General features: G+C 43.0%; 1 protein-coding gene across 1 annotated transcript in view; it reads left to right on the plus strand.

Annotated features, from left to right (window-relative positions):
- MTARC2 (mitochondrial amidoxime reducing component 2) overlaps positions 1–22,645 on the plus strand; it is a 34,640-nt gene extending 11,995 nt beyond the window's left edge. Inside the window, exons 3-8 of the mRNA XM_030868345.2 lie at positions 2,169–2,331; positions 3,318–3,458; positions 15,840–15,901; positions 15,975–16,046; positions 16,960–17,098; positions 21,468–22,645. Coding sequence (XP_030724205.1) covers positions 2,169–2,331; positions 3,318–3,458; positions 15,840–15,901; positions 15,975–16,046; positions 16,960–17,086 — 565 coding nt within the window. The 3' untranslated portion in view covers positions 17,087–17,098; positions 21,468–22,645. The remainder of the gene's footprint in view (positions 1–2,168; positions 2,332–3,317; positions 3,459–15,839; positions 15,902–15,974; positions 16,047–16,959; positions 17,099–21,467) is intronic.
- Positions 22,646–24,638: the final 1,993 nt, after the last annotated feature.

The following is a 24,638-nucleotide window of genomic DNA, read 5'->3' on the forward strand; positions in this document are numbered from 1 at the left end:
CTTTGTCTTACGCTAAGATTAAGGAGCCTCTAATCAAATTTGCTGATAAATTATTTAAAAAGACTTTTTGATGAATGATTATTAAGTGCCAAAGATCACAGAAGGGTTCAAAGGATGAGTGAAATTATTATAACTCAACTTCTTCCATTCCATCTATTAACACAGTGCATCCTTAGAATTCTCATTATAAGGAAAAAAACTTAAAAAAAGTATGAGATGATGACTGCTGACTAAACTTGTAATCATTTCACAATATATGTAAGTCAAGTCGTTATGCTTTACACCCTAAACTTACGTATGTCAATTATGTCTCAATAAAACTGGGAAAAAAAGTTAAAAATAATTTTTAAAATGTGGACCATAAAAGAAGCCCTTAATCATTTATTTTTAAAAAAGATTGTTTTTAAAAATAGATATCAAACTAGCCTGGCATTGGGATTCCATTGCATGCTTTTAAAAGCATAATTTTATTTTATTTAATATAATTTATATATATTTATAATACTAAGACATAATATATAAATTATGATATTATTTTAAATGTTAATATTTATAATTCAATGGAAATTTAATCTTTCATAACAAATTAAACTTAAAAAAACATGAACAGACCTAGAGAATATCATACTAAGTGAAGTAAGACAGAGAAAGACAAATATTATATGCTAACATGTATGTGTGAAATCTAAAAAATAATACAAAGGAATCTATATAGAAAACAGAAACAGATTCACAGACATAGAAAACAAACATTGTTACCAAGGGGAAAGTGAGGGGGAGAGGGAAAAATGAGGAGCGTGGGATTAATAGATACAAACTATGGTACATAAAATCGATAAGCAACAAAGATTTACTGTACAGCACAGGGAACTATATTCAATATCTTGTATGGGGACTTCCCTGGTGGTCCAGTGGTAAAGAATCCGCCTTACAATGCAGGGGACTCGGGTTCGATCCCTGGTCAGGGAACTAAGATCCCACATGCCACAGGGCAACTAAGCCCATGTGCCACAACTACTGAGGTCACGCGTGCTGGAGCCTGCGCGCCACCACTAGAGAAGAGAAAACCCACGCGCCACAACTAGAGAGGAGCCCACACACCACAACGCAACTAAGACCCAACGCAGCCAAAAATAAAATAATAAATTAAATACATAAATAATAAATAAATCTTAAAAAAAAATTTGTATAAACTATAATGGAAAATAATCTGAAAAAATATATATAAAACGGAATCACTTGCTGCACATCTGAAACTAACACAATATTATCAATCAACTATATTTCAACTTAAAAAAAAGAAAAAAGTTTACATGCCAACTTGTAATTCTGTGAGGGGTACATAGCTTGTATCTTTTGGGGGCACTCAAGCAAAAAATCCTTGAAGACCACTTTGTTATCTGGTGGAATCTGTGTCCACCGTGTGAGGCAGGTGGTATATTATTATCTCCAATTTACAACTGGAGACAGAAGGTCAGAGGAGTTTAATGATTTGCTAAAAGTCACAGACTAGAGATGGCAGAGTTCCAATTTTTTTTTTTTTTTTTTTGGTACGCGGGCCTCTCACTGTTGCGGCCTCTCCCGTTGCGGAGCACAGGCTCCAGACACGCAGGCTCAGTGGCCATGGCTCACGGGCCCAGCCGCTCCGCGGCATGTGGGATCTTCCCAGACTGGGGCATGAACCCCGTGTCCCCTGCATTGGCAGGTGGACTCTCAACGACTGCGCCACCAGGGAAGCCCCAGAGTTCCAATTTTAACCGGGTCTTGCCAGACTCCAAGCTCAGGGTGCCTTTACCACACTCCAAGCTCAGAGTGCCTTTACCACACCACCGTTCTTCTCCCCTTCTGAAAGTAACCTAAATCCTTGCTACTCAAAGTGTGGTCCGTGGACCAGCAGCCTGTAACTTGTTAGGAGTGCAGAATCTCAGGCTCCAGCCCAACCTCCTGAACCAGAATCTGCATTTCAACGAGATCTGTGTGAGTTACAAGCCTATTAGGGTTTGACAAACTCTTCCCTGCTCCCTCCCCCTGTTTCTGCCCAGCTTTGGCCCACAGACCGCTTCCTGGTCTTCTAGGAGAGTCAGGTCCCAGCAGCACTTTCCTCTTGACCCCATCACTCGGTGTGTTGATGAAGAAAGTAACCTCACTGCTCTCTGTGACCCTTCCAGGGTGTTTGGTCTTGACATCCAGGGCAGGGACTGTGGCGATGAGGCTGCTCAGTGGTTCACCAACTTCTTGAAAACAGAAGCATGCAGGCTGGTTCAGTTTGAAAAGAACATGAAGGGAAGACCATCAAGCGAAATTTTCCCTTCTGTTGGCCAGAAGTACCAGGTGAGCTTGCAGAGAGCTGCCCTTCACTTCTGGCTTCCTTCTGGGTCCACAGAGAGCCTCTCTTGGGGCCTCAGTTAGGAAAGTGTAGAGATAGTCCAGGGGAGTGGTACCGAGGGTGCTCCCTGGGCAGGTATCAGGGATGGAGAGGGAAGTGGATGAGAGCCTGGTGGGCTCTCCAGGATGCATGGAGGATGGAATATGGGAGGAACTGTGGAGGGAGAAGCCAGGGGTGACTCCCGGGGAGATGGGGACTCAAGAGAGGATGGGCTAGGAGGCAAAAGTGAAGTTTGATTGGGACTAAATTCAGGTTTCCTAAAAGCACAGAAGCAGACGTTCTCCAAGTCCTCCCTTCACAGCCAGTGGGGTGTGGTTGTTTCCGGGGCTGAGAAGTCACCTCCTCCTGTGTCAGCTACAGCCCCCAAGCCAAAGCCTTTCATTCTGCCGTGAGATGAGGTTCAAAACGCACCTCGGGGAGTCTCTCCTCATGACCCCTGAACGCAAAGTTCCTTGAATGCAGGGGTTTTTATCTGCTGTGTTCACTGCTATTTCCCCACCTAGGACAGGGCCTAATATACAGTTGGTGCTTAATAAATGCATGTGATTGAATGGTGCTGCTGAAGGAAATCATGGCTAGAGTATAGCTGATTGGCAGGAGACCCTTGCCCTGTCCGGCGGTGTTGATGATGTGGCAAAGGGCTCACAGCTGGGCGCCTGAGGAAAGAGCAAGAGATGTGGCTGGAGGGTAACACTGGACCTGAGCCTGGCAGCTGCCTTCAGTGTGTGGATGGGGAGCCCCACCTGCGTCCAGGGTGGGCAGGAACCCTGACTTGGCTGTTTCCAAGCCCTCAGTGTCACCTATCCTTCCTGAGCACCACTCTCCCCTTCTGCACTCAGGTGGTTTTGCTTCTGGATTTTGCTTAGTTGTGCCATTGGTCTGAGCCATTCCATGGGCAGCGAGGCATGATCATGCTGTGTCCTTGGCACAGGTGGCCTACCCGGACTGCAGCCCCATCATGATCCTCTCAGAAGCCTCCCTGGCAGATCTGAATACCAGGCTGGAGAAGAAAGTGAAAATGGACAATTTCAGGCCGAATATCGTGGTGGCAGGCAGCAATGCCTTTGAGGAGGTAAGCGGCTTCCTGCTTTTACGCTTGATGCCCAGATGTGCTCCTTAGGCAGTGCCAAGTCACACCCTCTGAGGCTGGCAGCTGGGGAGGCTTTCCTCCTCCAAGGATCACCTTCGCCTTGTGTGGAGTTGTTCACTTATTACTGCTGCCATCAGCTCGCTGGCCTCAGGAGGCACTGTTCACTCTCTTCAGTGCTCAGGCCCCAAAGCAAGCAATGGCAACTCCAAATTGTAGCAAGTCTGGGACAAGGCTAGAATGTCTAATCATAGCTCAGAGATAACTAACGGGAAAAAAAAAAAAAAAAAAGATGAAGAGAACAGCCATCTCTCCCTTTCCTGTAGCATCCAGGGGTGCTCAAAGATTTGAGACTTCCAGAAGCCCCAGACCCCAAAGTGGAGCCCCAGGAGGATATAGGAGATCTGCCTGTGAACCAGGACCTGGGGACATTCCATGCTTGGCCTGAGTTCTCTCCCAGAGGACCCATATACTCCCCTATGTAGTTGAAACTAGAAATTTCCACCTTCCAAAGACTCAGCCCCTTGTAGCCGTAAAAGGACAGCCACATCAGAGCCCAGTTGTAACCTGCGATCTGTACAAGAAATACATATAGCCGGGTGTTGCTCTGTAAGGAGAAGGACCAGGAATCACATTAAACATTGGGAGTCAGCTCAACTTTGTAAGCACTGGAAATAACGACAACAAATACCATTTGCTGGGTGTTTACTGGGTGTCAGGCACAGAACCAATGAATGGCTTCATGCAAATTGCTTAATTCGATCCTTAGGATCAAAGCCTACAGTCTGTGAAGTCTGTACTATTTTCTCCTTTTTAATAAGGAAACAGAAGCTTGCAGGTGTTACACAACTTGTTAGGCGTGGAAGTGGTGGCTTTGGATGAGAACCCAGGACTTGCAACTCCAGCTTCTGAGGAGCAGAGGTCATGGTTCCAGTCTAGAGATTCCAAGTAGTTAACTCTGAGGGGAGAGGCTCTTGAATACCTTGTCAATTCTTTGCTCCCTTGGGTGACCACACATTTTTTGTGTGAGTGAAATGTGCCCCTATTTGCTGGTAAAGGTTGCCTTTTAGGGTAAACCTTTGCATGGAGGCTAGTATAAATCCGTGCACATGGAGGTACTTCATATTACTTGATAGTGAGAAAAATAGCAAAGTATACAGAAGTTGTCTACTTGTTGATATTATCCTGTTGTTTGTTATCTAATTTCTTTAATTCCTCTCTACATTTTTAAAAAATGTTTTTAAATTGATCATCTATCATGGGCCGGGCGCTGTGGTCCATAATAAGAGCCCTGGATACAGAGATAAAAAGATACAGATCCTGCCCTTCAGAATTTCCCAACAGGAGAAGAATGGCTAGGAGGCAATGACAGCCCAGCGTGAGGAGTACTTTAACGCACTGCTTCTCAGGTGCCAGGGCTGCTTAGAAGTAGGGATGCCTAAATCTGCCTGGAGAAGGGGGGTGTGGGGTCAGAGAGGGGTCAAATCAAGCTACCCAGAAGCCGTGCTGCGTAGCTGTGTGTGCTGACGAAGGGGAGTGAGGGTCATGGTGGGTAAAGGAGGCCACCAGTTAGGAGGCCTAAAAGCATGACAGGCCATTACATTAAGGGTGCCTGGGGGTATTTCAGAATCATAGGGACACTGGGGGTAAAGGAGAAGCGGCAGAAGGAGGGTGGACCTGGAGCTGCCTGAAGGCCAGCATGCCGAGGAGTTTGGATTTTATACTGTGGTAATGATTTTGAATGAGGAACTAATTATTGTTTGCATTCATCCAAGAAATATTGCCGAATTGCATGGTATTATGATTTGCACACTGTGACTCTGGCCACTCTCTAGAAAGTGCATGGAAATTTAGGGAAACTGAGGCAGAAATATCAGTGCCATGCTTCATCCCCAGAGGGATATTAGCAGGACTTACCTGAAACCTGCATCAGAATCGTGATATGCCTGTGACTGTGTCGGCAGCACCATCCCAGGTGAATCTTGTGCAAACAGTGCCTGAGGAAGCACTGATTTAGGAGAGGTGAGGGGGCAAGGGTTACGGAGGGGGTGGGAGAAAAAGAACATTCTCAGACCATCAGCTCCTTGAGAGAAGAGACTTGATTTCTCCCCAGGAATAATCTAGATTTGGTGTGACCTGAAGCGGATAAAATTTGACGGTGCTTTTTAAGAAAAGAAAATATCAAAACCGAAATGAAGTGCAGGGTCTCGAAAGGGTCTGGGGCTTGAGGCTCAAGCCTCATTAGCAAAATTCCCAGTAAACCCAGCTATTTCTCCCCTGTTCTCCTTTCCCATGCTGATGAACAGAGGGTACAGAAGTATGGAGTCATCAGACACTTGTTAAACACCGAATGAAATTAGACTCAGTGTTAATAATGCAAGTTACTAAAGACTGATTAGGAATTAGTCCAGGAAGCAAATATTCTTGCACAGGACTCCTGTAACTGGCCCATTCTTTTCTGAGAAACTTTCTTTTAGGGAATACAATTGTTCTTGATTTGTCTCCACAGAAGATAATAATTTTAGTTTAAGATCTTGAACCAGAGGAATAAGAAGAAAAGATAATCCATTCCCAGTTAAAGAATTTTTGCTTTTCTGTAACTTGTCAACTAAGAATTTTTGCTCACCTCTAACTTGTTAAACTGAACCTAAGGCTGATGTAAACCTAACCGTATTCTCTGAGGCAATTTGAGTGGGTGGAGTCTTTTTTTTTTTTTTTAATGTTATGGGACCTTGTGCCCCCAAGTCTGTTTGTTGTTTTGGTCCCGCATTGTGACGGATGGGCTTACAGAAATAGTACATAAGGTAGAATACTCTTATTTGAATAGAAGAGTCCTCTGGAAATGCACATTAAAAAATCTTTACTATAAAATGATGCTAATGTTGCTGATTTATTCTCCCTTAACTAAAGCAGACAAAGGGTTAAGGGCCTGATGAGTTAACCTGTCTACGTGGCACCATCACACAACTATAACCCTCCAATCAGTGGGACTCTGTTAAATATTAATGTAAAATGATAATGCAGATAAATATTTCATAGACCAACTAATAATAAAAAATATAGCAAACCTAAGCATGGTACAAAAATTCAGGCCATTATCTATTGCAGAATCAGAGAGTGATAGGAGGATGCATTGTGCAACAGTTACTCTTTGTGACCCAAAGCACTTTGTACTTTTACTGTGTAACTCGGAATATTAAACAGATTTTAAAAAGCGGCTTCCTTTGGTCTAGTGTAGTGTGTTTGAACTCTGGGAATGTAGAGCAATCAAGTTTGAAAGTAATAAAAGTGACCAATCCTTCTTATCTCTAGTTGACCATTTCCCATATACACCCTGCCCTCACACGTGTAGCCTCCCCCATTATCAACATCACTCACTAGAGAGATACTTTTTTTTTTTTTTTACCAAGGATGGACCTATACTGACATCATAGTCACCCAAAGTCCATAGCTGACCTTAGGGTTTACTCTCGGTGTTGTACGCATGTGGTGGACTGCAGGGGCTCCCCCCATCCCTTTATGGCATGCCTTTCAAGTAAGGGGTCCCGTTTTCATCTGGGGAGCTTTTCTGACATCCCCACTTTGATAGGAGCCTCAAGCAAGGACCTCAGGTAAATTAGTCCTGATTTCGAAAAGCTAACATGATGAGCACATGGGAGACAGGAGTCCTGGGTGGAGGGAGCAGTAATACAGTCACATTCCTGAAGAATTTGCCAACGGAGTTAATGCCTTTACTTAAGGAGATCTCCTTATACATTTGCTTTTTTTGTTTCCATCTCAGTAACTCGAAATATTTGCCACAGAGACTTTTAGGGGCTGAGAAAGAGAGAACAGAAGCATGTGAAGCCAAACCCTAGAGAACTTCGGCCCCTCTCATATAAAGGACAAACTGGAGGACGCTTCTTTGGGCTTCTTTCTGTACAGCCTCACAGAGCCCTTTCCATCACTGCATCCACGCAGTAAATAAAACACCCCTGAAAGCCCGCGGCAGGAAGACAAGTGGACTTAGAGTGGGAGGGAATGCATAGAGATCAGCTTGGGCTGTGGTTCCCACACTGGAACAATCCCCATCCCGGGTCCCAGTTGCAGTCTGGGCAGAGGAGCTTTTTAAAGCCCCCTGGTGACTCTGGCTTGAGCCAGGGCACAGACCCTCTGGCCTGGGGTTTTCCTTGGGAGCAAGGTGATAATCAGATATGTCTGACTCCTGGCTGGAGTCCAGGAGGGCCACATGGTCCTTCTGTCTCTGTGAGCTTGACCTTAACCTCCTTGAACATCATTTTCTGATCTTAAAGTGGGCAAGTTTTACTAAAGGATTTTAAAGGTTCTTTGCAGCCCTAGAGCTGTACAATTCCTGTTGCCTTTTTCTTCTCTCTGTTAATGTGTGTGTGTGTGTGTGTGTGTGTGTGTGTGTGTGGTCAAAAAGGCACTTTACCACAAAGATCTCTCAGACCCCCTCTCTGACATGACCTCTTTTGTTGGCTTTTTTTTTTTTTTTTTTTTTTTTGCCGTACGCGGGCCTCTCACTGTTGTGGCCTCTCCCGTTGCGGAGCACAGGCTCTGGACGCGCAGGCTCAGCGGCCATGGCTCACGGGCCCAGCTGCTCCGCGGCATGCGGGATCTTCCCGGACCGGGGCACGAACCCGTGTCCCCTGCATCGGCAGGCGGACTCTCAACCACTGCGCCACTAGGGAAACCCATGTTGGCTTTTTTTATTGAAGTATAATTGATTTACAATGTTGTGTTAGTTTCTGGTGTACAGCAGAGTGATCCAGTTATACACATATATATGTATATATACATTCCTTTTCATGTTCTTTTCCATTATAGTTTATTATAACATATTGAATATAGTCCCCTGTGCTCTACAGTAGGACCTTGCTGTTCATCTATTTTATACATAGTGGTGTGTATCTGTTAATCCCAAATTCCTCATTTATCCCCCCCTCCCTTTCCCCTTTGGTAATCATGAGTTTGTTTTCTATGTCTGTGAGTTTATTTCTGTTTTGTAAATAAGTCCATTTGTATCATATTTTAGATTCCACATTTAAGTGATATCCTATGATATTTGTCTTTCCCTGTCTGACTTACTTCACTTAAGTATGAAAATCTCTAGGTCCATTCATGTTGTTGCAGATGGCATTATTTCATTTGTTTTCATGGCTGAGTAATATTCCATTGCATATATGTATCACATCTTCTTTATCCATTCGTCTGTCAATGGACACTTAGGCTGTTTCCATGTCTTGGCTACTGTGAATAGTGCTGCTATGAACACTGGGGTTCATGTGTCTTTTCTAATTAGAGTTTTCCTGGATATATGTTAGTTGGCATTTTTTAAAACAAACACTAATGTTGCACATACTATATTCCAACTTTTAAAAAAAAGTAAGTTAACAAGCACATTTTAATCTTCCTAACAATTGCACGAGGTCTATTCTCAAGACTTGCCTCACTGTGCTTTTTCTGGTTCATCCTTGGTCCTGAATGCACAAGCCCTTGAGTATGTAAGATCTTGTTGAACTGAATTCAACAAGGGGCAGGGATTTGACCATTGAATTTTGTTCATCATATCTTACCCACCTCTAAGTATGTTATTTTTCAGATCAAGGAGGAAATAAAAGCCTTCGATGACAATAGTACATGGGTATTCCCTTTGAGCAGGTATGATCACACAGACATACACATCTGAACATCACGAGCAAGGACTGGCCATTTGCTTTACAAAACACCCCTAGAGATGAGCCCATCAAATACAGATGTTGAAGCAGAGAAGGTATTGTAGAGGCGGGTAGGAGTCATCGGATGGACCCCCCCCCCATATGCCCAACCCTTTCCCTCTGTGTCCTCCGGAAGGCTGTGATTCACACACCTGGACCCAGATGCTGAAGAGCAGCCCAGGCTGCTGCCTTTGGGAATCGGGGCTGGTGGCTGCCTCTCCCAGACTCTGCTATTGGTGGGTGTGGGACCCCCAGCATCTCAGTCAGAAGCTGAACCCCAAGGGGAGACTAGGATCTCTTACTGTCCACGAAACACTGGAATCCTCAGGACTCTAACCACCCTGAGAGGAGCCTGGTGTGTGGATGGGACACGAGCAGTCACATCAGCCCCGCAAACTATCCCTCCGTGAATACGCATCAGAGAGACAGGAAGAGCCACATCTCAAGGTCTCTTCTTTCCTTTTTTGTTGCCTGTTACTGGTGTTCGGAAAAGTAGGTGACCCCTCCAGGGAACAGAAGCCAGCTTTGCTGGCTTTACGCAGCTTTGGGACGTCCTTCCCTTCTGCCTGGATTTTTCAAGTCCAAGTGCCTCCAAAGAGCAAATTCCTCCTGGAACATTTGTTATGCATTTAGGTTAACAGAAATGTATCTCCCGTAATTCTGTAGGATGTGAGGATGAAGTGATTTACTTCTTTGCACAGGGTTGCTCAAACACGGGGTCAGAAGAAAGCCTTGAGGGCATCTGGAACCAGGGCTGCAGAGAAGTAGAAAGCTTCTTAATGATTTAATTCAAGAATCTTTTTAAGATACAGTTAATTTTTTTCTGATTATAAAAGTAATTTTTTATAGTACCACATCCTCTGTATACAGTTAGAAAAATACAGAAAAATTTAAAGGAATAAAAATCCCTCACCCTCCTACTGTCAAAAAGTAGCCAGCAATAACATTTTATTGTGTTTCCAATATTGTTTGTATGATATTGTATAGATAATTTTGAATCCCACCATTTTCACTTAATGGTATATGGCAAACACATCTCTATCTTTACAAATTCCTCATCAGCATAGTTTTCATAGTTCCATATTAGTTCATCACAGAACTATGCAATAACTTATTTAGCCATTCCTGTATAATCAGGCATTTAGGCTATTTTCCATTTCCCCTTACATGAATAATGAACAGCTCTGTAAATCAGTCTTTGTCTACATTTCTAAATTTACTCTTCAGAAATGCTGAATCAGCACTTTAAAGGCGCTCCGTATACATTGCTAAATTGCTTTGCAGAAGCCCTGCACCAATCTATATTCCCACAAGCTCAGTGGAAGTATGCCCTTTTTCTTGTACTCCTGCCAGCATTGATGCCTATAATCTTTACTTATCTGGTAAATGAAAAGTCACGTCTCATGTAAGTTGGTAATTCTCAGTGTATGGCATCCAGTGTTATTCAGTCTGTGAAGGAAGTTTGACCATGAGGTGGAGTTTTACTTCAGCTAAGGAAACATTTCTTGCAAGTTCATATCATAACCAAGATTCTGGAACATTCCTGTTGGTAACAAACATTTATTGAGGGCTTCCTGGGTGCTAATCTCTAGGATGGATGCTAAGATTACCAAAGTGACCTCACTGTGTCTGCCTGCAAGGGTCTCAGGATGAAGCAGGATGTAGGACTCAGTAGGAGAAGGGTTGTGGTACTGGAAACATAACCATGTTATGTTTCTCTAGAGCCCAGAGAAAGGAGCACTCAGTGCAAAGTATGTGTGTGTATAGGGGTCTCGTTGTAGGAAGAATGCCGTGGGGTTTCTTTATAGGGAGATTCGAACAGGACATTAAAGAATATCATTTTGCTTGTGTACCTTAAAAATAGAGAAACAGATTTTGGTTTGAGATAGCTTAACTGTGCGGTGTAATGGGAAATATCTATTCGGTCTTTGGCCCCTGTTCCTGGCACAGCTCCTAAAACCCTTGGAATTTCCTGACTGACAAGGGTGACAGGAACATTTTTTGTTAATAACAAGCCCCTTTCAATCACACCTAAGTTTATGGTAATGAGGTGAATGTCAGGATGGGTGAGGCAGATAGATAGCTTCAGGAGGGAGCTTGGTCACCAGAAGACCAAGACATGATTACAGTGTGGAACTTTCAGTCCCATCCCAGACTTCCAGGGAGGCGAGAGGGGCTGGAGGTTGAGTTTAATGATTTAATCAATCATGCCTAAGTAATGAAACCACCATAAAACACCTAAACGATGGGGTTTGGAGAGCTCACTGATTGGTGACACATTAGGGTGCTGGGAGGGTGGTGCATTTGGGGACGGCACAGAAGCTCTGCCTGTGCTCTTCCCCCATACGTTGCCCTGTGCATGTCTTCCATTTGACTGTTCCTGAATTGTATTCTTTATAATAAACTGGTAATAGTAAAGCACTTTCCTGAATTCTGTGAGCTCTTCCAGCAAAATATGGAGCCTCAGAGGGGGTCATGGGAACCCTTGATTTATAGCTGGTTGGTCAGAAGTACGGGAGACTTGGGACTTGCAGCTGGCGTCTGAAGTGGGGCAGTCTTGTGGGACTGAGCCCTGAACCCATGGGGTCTGTGCTAACTCAGAGCAGTTAGTATCAAAATTGAGTTAAATTGTTGGACAGCAGTGTGTGTCAAAGAATTGCAGAATTGGTGTTGGATAAGACACCATGTATTTGTTGTCAGAAAGAATCTGAGAAACTTTCTAGACTAAAATGATGTTTTTAAATGTGTCGTTGGGATTATAATGCTTCGTATAAAAAGTAAAACGAAAAAATAAAAGAAAAATTTATTATAAAAAGCAAATAATACTATTTAAACTTGAGAAGCCTTCCAAATATATTGCTATAAATATATACACACAGGTATTGAAACAGATTTGTTTTACATAGATGGAATCATCCTACCTGTAGTATATATATCTAGGTGTGCTTTTTTCACCCGGCAACATCTTGAACATTATTCAGCGTTAATAAATGGAGATTCACACCCTCCTTTCTAATACCCAAACAGTAAGTCTGCATGCATATAGCCAGCCTCTAGTAGATGACTTTCTGAGCCTATGGTAATCTTGTCCAGTCATTGATACCAAGCCAGAAAATTACTTAAAGATTTCTAGACAAAAATTTTGTTTATTTACTTATTCATTCCTTCGAATTATCCCAACATAGCCTAAAACTTCTTCTAACAATTGTATGTATGACACAGTATAATGAACTGATGAGTAGCTATTAAAGAATCAGGAGCAGCGGAAGGAAAGCACCGATCATGTATCTGAGATTTGGGAGGGGAAGGGCTCAGGTGGTAGTAGGCGGGCAGGACCTGGGGTATAGGTGCCCAAAGGCTCTGTAGCTGTTGGTCTGATTAGAACTGCTGATCTGATCTGTGCTCCTCAGGAGAATTCCTTTGTAGACCACGAAACAGCAGACCCACTCAGGCTTTTGCCCTCTGTCTTTCCTTCTTACTTTCAAATGTTTTGTCTGTCTATGGTTAGTTGGTTATTCAAGAGCTTACCTGGGCCTACATTCTCACCTGGCACTCTCCTTTCTCTCTCTCTCTCTCTCTCTCTCTCTCTCTCTATATATATATATATATATATATATATATATATATATCCATAGAAAAATATGGAATATATAGATATATATCTATTTCCTCTCTACAAATATATGTATATATCCATGTATACATGTGTATGTATAGCCACAAGTATATATGTATATAATCATAGAACATATATAGAGAGAACCATAACATATATGGAGAATGATGGATAACTATTCTCTCTATATAGCTATTCCCTGTCTCTAAATATATGTTTATAGCTGTGTGTGTATAGCCATATGGAGAGAGAGAGAGAGAGATTCATCTCCTGGCGCACCTTTAGCTTTTGCTGGGCACATGCCCATATGCACTCCAATAAAGGTCTCCAATAAACAGACATCCTCCCCTGTGCTGTTCTGTGTGTTCCTCAGCAATGACTCCAAACCCTTCTTTTATGTCTTTCTCTGGATGCTTCTTGTGATAGGAAACCATGTAGTCTTAATTTAGTGTTTACAAAATGCCTGCAAATTAATAGTAAATTCTCAGGATTCTTCCACAGAGCTGAGCCCTTTATGTATAGTACTTTCCCCTTTCTCCCTGCTTTCTTTCTTCCTTTCCTTTCTTCTTCCATCTCAAAAACTCCATGGTTTTTTCTGTGTTCGCTCTAAATGGCCTGGATTTTGCCAGGCTGCAGAGAGGCTGCCTACCAGCAGGAGGAGCTGTAAGCTCTTGGAGCTGTTTCTGTGCTTAGGGAAGACACCTCGGGTGTCTAGTAGAATGTAATGGAAAATTTAATTTCCTATATTCTTTAATTTAAATTTTCTACAATTTAAAATGCATTATTATTTTCTCTAATAACATAATTAATAATTTCATTTAACTTAATTTGCTTAGTGAATTTTTTTTTTACTGCAACTAAAGGCTGTACACCAAAATGCTGACAATCAGATCAGGATGGGTGATGTTATCATATAAACTGATTAATATTTTAGGAGGTAATTAGAACTGGCATTTGGGGGACTTCATACAATTCATATGAAAACGGGTAATTTGTTATTCTAAACTGGGTACTTCAGTTTTGTAATAGCGTTAAGAGCAGATTAAATGTCTTGTTAAACTAGGAAACCTAACTGAACTTTTCAGACTTCCTGCTTTATATCACAGTCACGAGGCCGACCTTCCACAGATAACGTTGTTTTGAAATATGCGATTGCTCAGCACTTGTAAAAAGAAATTGAACGTTGGCGGGGGTGGAGAGCTACTTGGAAAGCTGAGTTGGGGCGTGGTTCGGCCCAGGCTGCCTGATGGGCTCACGTTACTGTGGCCGCAGTGCCCTCGTGTGGCCAAGTGCGTCCAGCCTTTTTAGCCGCTTCCGGGCCAGGGTACCACAAGGCCCATCACTTCCCGAGGCAGGAGCTGTTATTACTTGGTCATATTCCACCTTCCTCCAGGAAGTTAGCTAGGCACTATGGCTGCCTTGCAGTTTTGCGTTTGAACATTGCTTGTAAAAAGTCCTGGCTAGGCTATAGAGATTCCATTTTACGTTATGTGGGTTTGCCTTTTACAAGGGTTACACAGTTCCCCCCTAACGGGTTGTTTGGAACGCAGAGTTTATTTCCGCACAGAAACAGTTTCATAAATGATGGTTGGGAACCCAGGGCGTTCACAGAGACCTCCTTACTTCAGTCATATCCCGCAGGAGATTTCTGAGTTGGGAAGACCCAGTTAGGTACTGGACTTCCTTTTGTGCCTTTGCTGAATCACCCCTATAGGCCCTGGGGGGTTAGTGTATCCCTGAAAGAGGACCCTAGCATGATTGGAGCCTGGTCATCCGTGGGGAGGGGGAAATGTTACATGAGAGGCCCCACCCCCTGCTCTGCCCTGCTTCCTGCAGGGACAGACTGCTCTCCTCTCCTGTCCTTGGGGGAGTGAGCCCAGTGGGTGAGAGGAATAGATGCCTCATTGCCTCACGTGGAGGCTGATTTCTCACCACATCCGTTAGACCCATGGTCTCCGAAAACCTCCCTTGGGTTGAGATCAGGAAACAATTTTTCAAGGGTCATTTTTTTTTTTTTTGCATCTAGTTATAAGTACTGTTGGTTTATGGAGCCTGGAGTGAAGCCCCAGTGAAGCCCGATGCCTCCCGCCTCTCCTCTGGCGGCCTGGACAAAGGATTGTCCTGTGAAATTCAAGCTTTGCAGATAGATGGCTTTCCTGTTAGCAAGAGAGAGCTGTAACATACCCTCCTCATATATATATGTGTATATGTGTGTGTATATGAATGTGTATATGTATATATAATGTAATCTGTATAACCTCCATATATGTGTGTATATATGTATGTATGTGTGTGTGTAGATAGATATATAGATGGGTATAGTTAGAAGCTGGGTGATTAAAAGTCCTGCTTCAGAATCAGAAAGGTTTTTCAAACCTAACTGCTGCAACCCTGAGAAAACTTTTCAATCTCTCTTTACCTCCTTATCTTTGTGTAAAAATGGGACCAAAACAGTACCTCCCTCAAAGTCCTGAGGTTTGATGGAAGCCCTGAGGCAGACGTTGGCAGGATCTACCACGGTTCAAGGGTGGGAAAGCAAAGCAGGGCTGGCGGCCGTGACTGGCCAGAGCAGGGGACAGGCTGCCGTTCTGCGGAGGTGGAGGTGTTGGATGGATGAAACTCAGAACTGACTTTTCTTGGGTCATGTCTCACTCATCAAAGAACCATCGGATCGTAACTTGGCTTCCATTGTAGCTTAGCAAAAGGAAAGAGTGGGCAGTCTTGCACGTTTTCCGCTTCTCATTATCTATCATGAACTTGACCTGGAGTTGTTTACGGTCCTCATGGCAAACTACCCCCTAGAGAAGATCTAGTTTTGCTGTGCTGAAAGGGGCAGGCTTCTGAGACCAAGTCAAGAGCTGGATCCCGGACTCACCAACACACTGCCTCCATTTGAGTCCTTTTGGGGGAATACTTCGTGGCATCCTCTTGCACTGCTTTCTTCTGCTAGCTTCATAGGACCAGCCAAAGAATAAACTGCTATAAAGACTGATGAAGCCTTAATTCAAAAAATACCTTTTTCTTTTCTCCTAGGACACCTGGGGTGAGCTCTTCATTGGCGACGTAGAAATGAAAAAGGTTTTGGCTTGTCCCAGGTAAGGACTCTCTGGCGCGTGGCACACTCATCGGTTCTTAACCGTCCCCTAACCCTTTGTTATTGTGTGACAGGTGCATTATGACCACGGTGGACCCAGATACCGGAGTGATCAGCAGGAAGGAGCCTCTGGAAACCCTGAAAAGGTAGAACATCCACGTGTCCAGTGTATTTCTATATTATCCCCATCCTTTGAACCGCTTGTGGCTGTAGGTGCTCTGTCTGGGCACCTCTCTGCTCTCTGCTTGTTTTGTGTCTGTTGTTTAATGTACGTGAGTACTTGTGGCTTTCTCTTTTTTTTCTAGATGGATCTTCGAGTGCTTTGGACAAATTTTTAATTGTATAATCCTACATTTTGAAATTATCGTCTCTCTCACATCAATTTTTTTTTTCTTTCGGTATGTGGGCCTCTCACTGTTGTAGCCTCTCCCGTTACGGAACACAGGCTCCGGACGCACAGGCTCAGCGGCCATGGCTCACGGGCCCAGCCGCTCCGCGGCATGTGGGATCCTCCCGGACCGGGGCACGAACCCGTGTCCCCTGCATCGGCAGGCGGACTCTCAACAACTGAGCCACCAGGGAAGCCCTCTCACATCAATTTTTAATAACATTTACATGTGTATTTCCAAATTAAGACCTCGAGTCATTTTATTTTTGTTGCAACTCACATTTATTTGATAGAATCAATGTCAAGAATATGAGAATTGTTGAGGAAGCCTGGAGTTCAGGGCAGGTCCATTTTGAGATTGTACAGGCATTTATTTCCATGAGTTGTGAAGCTGGAAGTACACATGCAAACAAAGTATTTAAGTAACACGTACAAGTTTCTTCTTTTGGGCTCAAAACGAAGCCATAGAAAAACTGTTCAGACTCTCAGGATACTTCTAGAAAAACCAGGATTATTTACAGTTTGACTAATTGCCAAGACTTCTCTGTCCACATTTTAGAAAAGGCTTGCTGTTTATTTATAGAGAACCTGAGAATGAACGCTTGAATTCCACTGCGAGCACTTAGGTTATTTCCTCTGTGTGCCTAAGGGTGAATTTTTGCTTCTTTCAGCTACCGCCTGTGTGATCCTTCCGAGAAGCCCATTTACCAGTCATCCCCACTTTTTGGGATCTACTATTCGGTGGAAAAAATTGGAAGCCTGAAAGTTGGTGACCCCGTGTACCGGATGGTACAGTGACAGATCCACTAGGTAAAGGGCAATCTTTGCTTCTGGAATGCAGTGCCTTGACGCCATGACCACATTTTCTTGTGTTGAGATGTTTTTACGTTTTGCTGCTTTAATTCTTGGGAGAAAGAGCAGTTTGAGTTCTGATCTTTGGAGCTGGAAAATGCCCCTTATTTTTATTCCCCGCAGCAATCAGCATTCTTGCAGCCTCCTCCACCTCCCTTACACATCCAGTTATAAAATGTGGATGCAGGAGCTCCAGCAGAAAGACAGGTTTGGGTCCCAGTTCATTAGGGAACATCATGAAGGAATAAGAAAGTGAAGGTGAGCGGCTCTGGAGAGTTCTGTATTTATTTTTTGTGTCTGTGATAGAAAAGTGAAGGGGAAATGTATAGACTATTCAAAGTCAACTTGGGGGAAATATGTTAAATCAAATGCTTGTTATCAAATGTATTTTCTTTAGTTTTTATTTTTCGCGGCACGCGGGCCTCTCACTGTTGTGGCCTCTCCCGTTGCGGAGCACAGGCTCCGGACGCGCAGACTCAGCGGCCATGGCTCACGGGCCCAGCCGCTCCGCGGCATATGGGATCTTCCCGGACCGGGGCACGAACCCGCGTCCCCTGCATCGGCAGGGGGACTCCCAACCACTGCGCCACCAGGGAAGTCCATATCAAATGTATTTTTAAAATATGGTTTATAGTGTGAAAAAAATCGGTGCAACAAGGTGCCTGGATTCTGAATCTTAAGGAAGAAAATAGTGTTCTCACGTTGAGTTCATTGGGCCAAATAAAATTCAGACTCCTGGAGCATAATGCCTACCCCCCAAATTATAGGAATGGGAAAGTCAGTCAGAAGACTTCAAATTGAAGATTATAAGTAACTCTTCTCCTAAAATCTATAACCCCGATCTTAAAGTCCCCTCATCTCCAAAACTCTTGACCATTCTTCTCTTTAATTCTGACCTGGCTTTCACACCTTCTTGCCTGACCATCCTTCAGGACAATGTGGCACAGTGGTTTAGACAGTCTAGATCGATCCTTAGGCAGACTTGGGTTTATAATCCTAGCAGTTCCCTTTCCTAACTCTGTTGAGTTATTTAATCCCTCTATCCCTCTAAGCCTCAGTACTCTTACCTGCACAGTGGGAGTAAAAATAGTACTCACCAAAACAACCAATACAAGTTATTTTGAGGGTTAATTCATATGAAGTTGTAACATTGCATGGAAAGTGGTCCATAAACATTAGTTACAATCTTTATTGTCATCATTGCAACAAGTACTCCATGTAGGGCCCAGTCTCAGGTGCCATAGTGAATAGAAAGATGAGACAGGCTGGGCAAAAAAGAAAGAAACTTCTCCTGGCTATGGTCAGGCATGTACATAACCATATTACATCTTTCATATTACATCATACATACATGTTACACATTACATATTTCATCAGTCTGAGGATGCCTATTTTCCCCACATTTTAAAACCTCTGAAATCAGAAAGCTTCTTATAACATTTCAGGGTGTCTTCTAGAAAAACCTTGGTGTGCACAGAATAATATATCTTAGAGTTGATGTATCTTGGATTTGATGAAATACAGTAAATGCTAGAGAAAAAAAATTGTGAAAGTCCCAAGTGCCTACCATTTCTAAGAGCATCTGGGGAAAATGGACCCAAGCCTGAGTCATCTAGCTTGAGTGGAACTGATCCTGTGTCCCTGCTGGCCAGGCCGCCATTCACAGGACCAGGACGGGTACCTGAGCCAACATCTTTCACATGTTGTGTGCATTTGAAGGACCCATTGGCCTCTGAAGTACCTTAACAGTGAGGGGTCCTCTGTATTGCTCAGTCTCAGACCTCCTCAAAATCAGATCCTGTTGTGTTGCAGTGGACGGAGGTGAGTCCCTCCGTGTCCCACCCCTGTTTCACTCACATTCAGCCATTTCCAATCATCTTAGCTCCCAGAGCCCTTGTGTTAGAAAGCCTAAGATAAGGTATTATCTTTTGTAGTCCTTCTAGGGTCTCTGTGAGATAGATGTGATAATCAGCATTTTCCGGGGCAAGAAACAAAGGCTCAGATAGGTCAGTGACCAAGAGGAGGCCTGAAGCCTATTACAGGTTCTTGAAAGTTAGTTTGCCGGTAAAGGTCACTGTGGAAAATGTGTAAGTCCAAATCATGATCAAAACGGTGCGTTTGGAAGATCGTCCTGAGAGCCATGTGTGGAATGGACAGGAGGCAGGTGAGAGGGGAGGGGAAAGGCCAGGCAGGGGTGACAGCATGTGATTTAAATGGGGTGGAGGTCACGGGCGTGGAGAGGCAGTGTGGCGTGTCCAGATGCTCAGCGTGATGTGGGTGCTGTTTGCCCTTTGGTCCTAAGCTCCTTTTCAGCTTTTTTAAAATCACTTTTCAGCTTTTTTTTTATCACCACTCCCCTGCCAAACCCTGAGCACTTCCCGATGGCTCTCTCCTGCTTCTCTGCTCTGAACATTCTTCTACTCCACGAGTGCCCTGAGGGCCAGCCCTTCAGAGTCCCATCAGGGGAACATGGTCATCCCTGCTGTCCACCCCCCAGGGCACCGAGAGGTTTCCTCTCTGGTGGGCATTTCTGTTGGGCTTTAGAAATAACAGCGTTGCTCCCCTACTTTGATTGTGAGCCTACTGTAGTTTCTGATTCCGGAGGGTCTCCTTTACCCAACAGGTTGGTTAAAGCCATTAAGAAAAATAGCTGTTAATACTTGCACCAGGGTTACTTGAGTTGTTTTTTTAAATCAATTTAAAATATAATTATACAAAAGTTTATCTGTTCCATTATAAATGCAATTCATGTTCATCACAGCAAATTTAGAAGACACCAGAAATGTAGAAGAAAAAACCACCCCTTGTTACCATTTGTAAATTTTATTTTGGTTTGTTTTTTGTCTGTTTAAGGTAGCCATGATCTATATTATATCATGATCTGTATGATTATATATCATATATAATGCAGATATATATTATATATAATTTATATATATACAAATATGTATCTGTCGACTGAAGAAAAATACACAACGTAAAAGTTGTGAGTTAAGTCTTATTGGGGGATTTTACTGAGGATATAGCCTGGGAGACAGCCTCTGAGCTAGCTCTGAGGAACTGCTCTGAAGAGATAATGGAGAAGCCAGGATATATATGAGTGTTTTGCTGGGGAAAAAAAAAATGTAGTCGAACTTCAAAAGATGACTGCTAATCACAAAGAAAGAGTAGACATCTCAAGTTAATGATTTTAGTGCTTTTCTGCCTATGGGAAGGTGCAAGAGTCTGGGCTCATTGAAATTATTCCTTAGTTATGCACCTTAATGATCTAGGGCCAGTATTCAAAGCACAGAATGCTTTCTGTTTTTCTCCATCCTGAATTCTCCTCAGGGCACACCTTCCTTGGGCTTCTGCAGTTGCTGATGGCTTGATCCTCGTAGAACCAGAATGGTGGGCAACATTTTTTGTTTACTGGAAGGGCAGGCAACATTCCCTGCCCACATATCATATGATATATGTATGCACACATGTATGTATATCTATGAACTACGAGCTTATGAATATGTATCTATGAATTACAAACTAGGTATCATAAGCACTTTCATAGTCCTCCAACCTATTAAAATGTCATTTAAAAAATATTTATTTATTTATTTGGCTGCGTTGGGTCTTCATTGCTGCTCGCGGGCTTTCTCTAGTTGCAGCGAGAGGGGGCTACTCTTCTTTGTGGTGTGCGGGCTTCTCACTGCGGTGGCTTCCCTTCTTGCGGAGCACGGGCTCTAGGCGTGTGGGCTTCAGTAGTTGCAGCACGTGGGCGTGGTAGTTTTGGCTTGCGGGCTCTAGAGCGCAGGCTAAGTAGTTACGGTGCACGGGCTTAGTTGCTCTGCGACATGTGGGATCTTCCCGGACCAGGGCTCGAACCCGTGTCCCCTGCATTGACAGGCAGATTCTCAACCACTGCGCCACCAGGGAAGTCCTAAAATGTCATTTTTGATGGCTTCATAACATTACGTGACACGGTTTAAACACCATTTTACAGTATTTGACACTCGAACTACATCCAATTTTGTTATCAATAATATTCATTTTAAAATTGTTTTTCTATAAGTTAGGTTTCTGAAGGTGGAATTATTGCCTCGTGGGGTGTAGGCATATTTTTTAGTATCTTGACCAATTGCTTTCCAAAGGGTTCTTCTCATCTGCACCCCAACCTCTCATATGAGAGAGAGATCCCTGGCTCTGGCCTTTGCCGAGGTAATTTGGTACAGGACATAGTTTATATTTTGTGCATTTTAACCTCATAAGTGACTGGTTTGTGCATGTTTGAATTATTTATTACTGGTAAGAGAAACAGCCAGATAAGTAGGGATTCTTACAATTTTTTCAGGTTTCAGCATCCCGGAGGCACTGATCAGGATTTTAATGAACACAGCAGCACCACCTGGGCAAATTCTTATTACCCATCCTGTGACCATCTTCATCGTAGAAATGAATCTCTTTTTGGAGTTAACGGATGCTCTGAGTTAATGCAAGGAAAGTATGAGAGGTGATTTGGGAATAATAACATATGTAGATTTTAGATAATGAAGACTTTTAAAATAAATAAAATTGCCGATAAAATTAATGTTATGGTAGCTACTGCACTTCTGCAATCCCTGACATTAATATTGTTGAATAAAGAAAGTCTAAAGGACAAAATAATGCCATTTGCAGCAACATGGATGCAAATAGAGATCATCATACGAAGTGAAATAAGTCAGAAAGAGATAAATACCATATGATATCACTTATATGTGGAATCTAAAATACGGCACAAATGAACCTATCTATAAAACAGAAGCAGACTCATAGACATAGAGAACAGACTTATGGTTGCCAAGGGGGAGCAGGGAGGGAGAGGGATGGACTGGGAGTTTGGGGTTGGTAGATACAAACTGTTACATTTAGAATGGATAAACAAGGTCTTAACGTATAGCATAAGGAATTGTATTCAATATCCTGTGATGAACCATAATGGAAAATAATATAAAAAAATGTAAAAAAACGTTTAAAGAATCAGCTAAAAAGCTACACAATGTTTTTGAATGTTTATATTTTATTACCTATCATTCTGTGTTTTAGGAGACATGGGAAACATCAGGTTTCCTGATATGCCTTTACATGTTAACATACAAATTCCTATTAATGACATGTTAACACAGATTCTTATTGGTTGGTTTTTACATCGCTATTGAGTCCTGTTGACTTTTTGCTTGTGTGGTTTTGACCCCACCATTATGGAATCAGGTTTTATTTGAGAATGGAAATTATTCTGTAGACTTTGCTTCTATGTTTGATTATGCCTTTATTAAGCCAGGTAAAAGTAATTGTAACTGACAGATACACCAAGTACGAATTCTAAGTACGATAAAGAAAAGAATGGGATTTGAAAGAGAATGGAATTTTGAGAGTAGGAGGATGGAATCACGAAACTATTCTATTAGATGCCAGTGATTTTTGAACTATTTTGGTATGACTAGAGCAAGAATTCTCACTGATGTAATACGAGAATGAATGAACTCACAATTTTGTGGTTTCTTTCATATTAATAAATGTGATTCTCAGTTGTACTTTTTCTTTGGTGTTTCTGAGTCTGCTTCCAGGACTTTTCTCATTTTGTATTAAAGCTTCAGTCACTGTCATTCGTTGTTCTTTACCCTTTCTGATAGACTAGCAGAGGTGCAGTCGGACTCCACAGATGTTACCTCCTGTCATTGGTGGGGTAGGGCCATCATAAGCTACACAGATAGCCCGTCTGAGGTGTGATGGCCAGTGACTGCCTGGGGACCGCCTGGTGCCCTGTGAAGAGCAGCTGTTCCTTCCTTCTCCACTCTCCTTCGCTGGGTTCTGGGCCTGAAATTCACCTCCACTCCCAGTACCCTGTGAGGTAAAAGTGTTCACTTAGCTATATCCCTGGGTGAAGTTTGGCAATGATGAAATTGAAAAATCATGCTCACTTTAAAGTCAACCGTTAAAGTAGAGAAGCAACTTTTTTCCTGTTAAATTTCCGAAGAGAAATTAGGGAGGGAAGTAAACAGAAGTAAACAAAATTTAGTGCCCCTGAGCTGCCCTTTCTGTGGAGCACGTGGAGCTCAAGTCCTGGCTGTTCTGTGCTGTGTTGCTGTTCACTCTGTGCCCCCAACCCACCGCCCCGCCACTGCTTCCCCTCTGCCCGCCCCCACCATGGTGCACATCACCACCAGTCAACCTTTCTTCTGGGGAAGCTAGATTCATGCAAGCCCCTTCTTCCTCCAGCTCATTCCTGGAAGAGGCCAGATCACTGAAGAGCCCTAACGACTGAAGCAGCACTGAGCTCTGTACTCTGAACTCAGTTCCTGGATTTCACAGGAGTGGGGAGGGAGGACGTACCTGGGGCGGGAGGAGAAAAGGTAGGACAGATATACTCTGTTTAGGCCTAAATATTTATGGTGGGGAACAATGTCCAAGGACAGATCTTTGCTCAGTACTGAAAGGCCCTGAGGTGTGTTGCCATCTGGGGAAAGAGGATTTACTGTCCTTTGGAAACTGACCCTTCTGTGGTGTGAGACACCCTCTATCTGCATGGATGATTTTGATGAGGTCTTGTACCATCCTGGCCTGTGTGCTGAGCTGAGCCTGAGAGCAGCTCTCTCCTTGGCCAAACCTTACTCAAGCTCCTCTGAGCCCTCTTCTCGACTGGGCCCCCACCTTGTCTATCGCCTTGTGAGACCTGCCTAGCTCAGTTTTAACAAGAATCCTGCTAAGCCCAGTTTTCGAGAGAATCCCTACCTTTGATGTCTCCGCTTAGTAATTTTTCAGCCACTCCCTCCCTCCCTGTGCTCCTTGGCTATAGATCCCCAGATGTCTTTGCCGTATTCAGAGTTGAGCCCTATTGTAATGACCTCTATTAAAATAGTTTTCTTTTTCTAATTGACATATAACATTGTATTAGTTTAAGGGGCACAACGTAGTGATTTGATATGTATACATATAAATGAAATGATATTTGTATATATAAATGAAATGATATGTGTGTGTATTAATGAAGTCAGAATAAGTTTAGTGAACATCCGTCACCTCATATAGTTACAATAGTTTTTCTTGTGATGAGAACTTTTAAGATCTAATATCTTAGCAATTTTTAAATATACAATACAGTATTGATATGTATAATCACCATGCTGTACATTACATCCCCAGGACTTATTTTTCTTATAACTGGAAGTTTGTACTTATTGACCGCCTTCACCCATTTTGCACATCCCACCCCTATGTCTGGCAACCACCAATCTGTTCTCCGTATCTATGAGCTTGGTTTTTTAGATTCCAATTATAAGTGAAATCATACTGTATTTGTCTTTCTCTGTCTGACATATTTCACTTAGTATAATACATTCGAAGTCTGTCCATATTGTCACAAATGGCAGGATTTCCTTTCTTTTATGCTTGAAGAATATCCCATTGTGTATATATACACCACAACTTCTTTCTCCATTCATCAGTCTATGGACACTTAGGTTGTTTACATGTCTTAGTGATT

Source organism: Globicephala melas, chromosome 1, assembly GCF_963455315.2.
Source record: "Globicephala melas chromosome 1, mGloMel1.2, whole genome shotgun sequence".
Lineage (NCBI taxonomy): Eukaryota > Metazoa > Chordata > Mammalia > Artiodactyla > Delphinidae > Globicephala > Globicephala melas.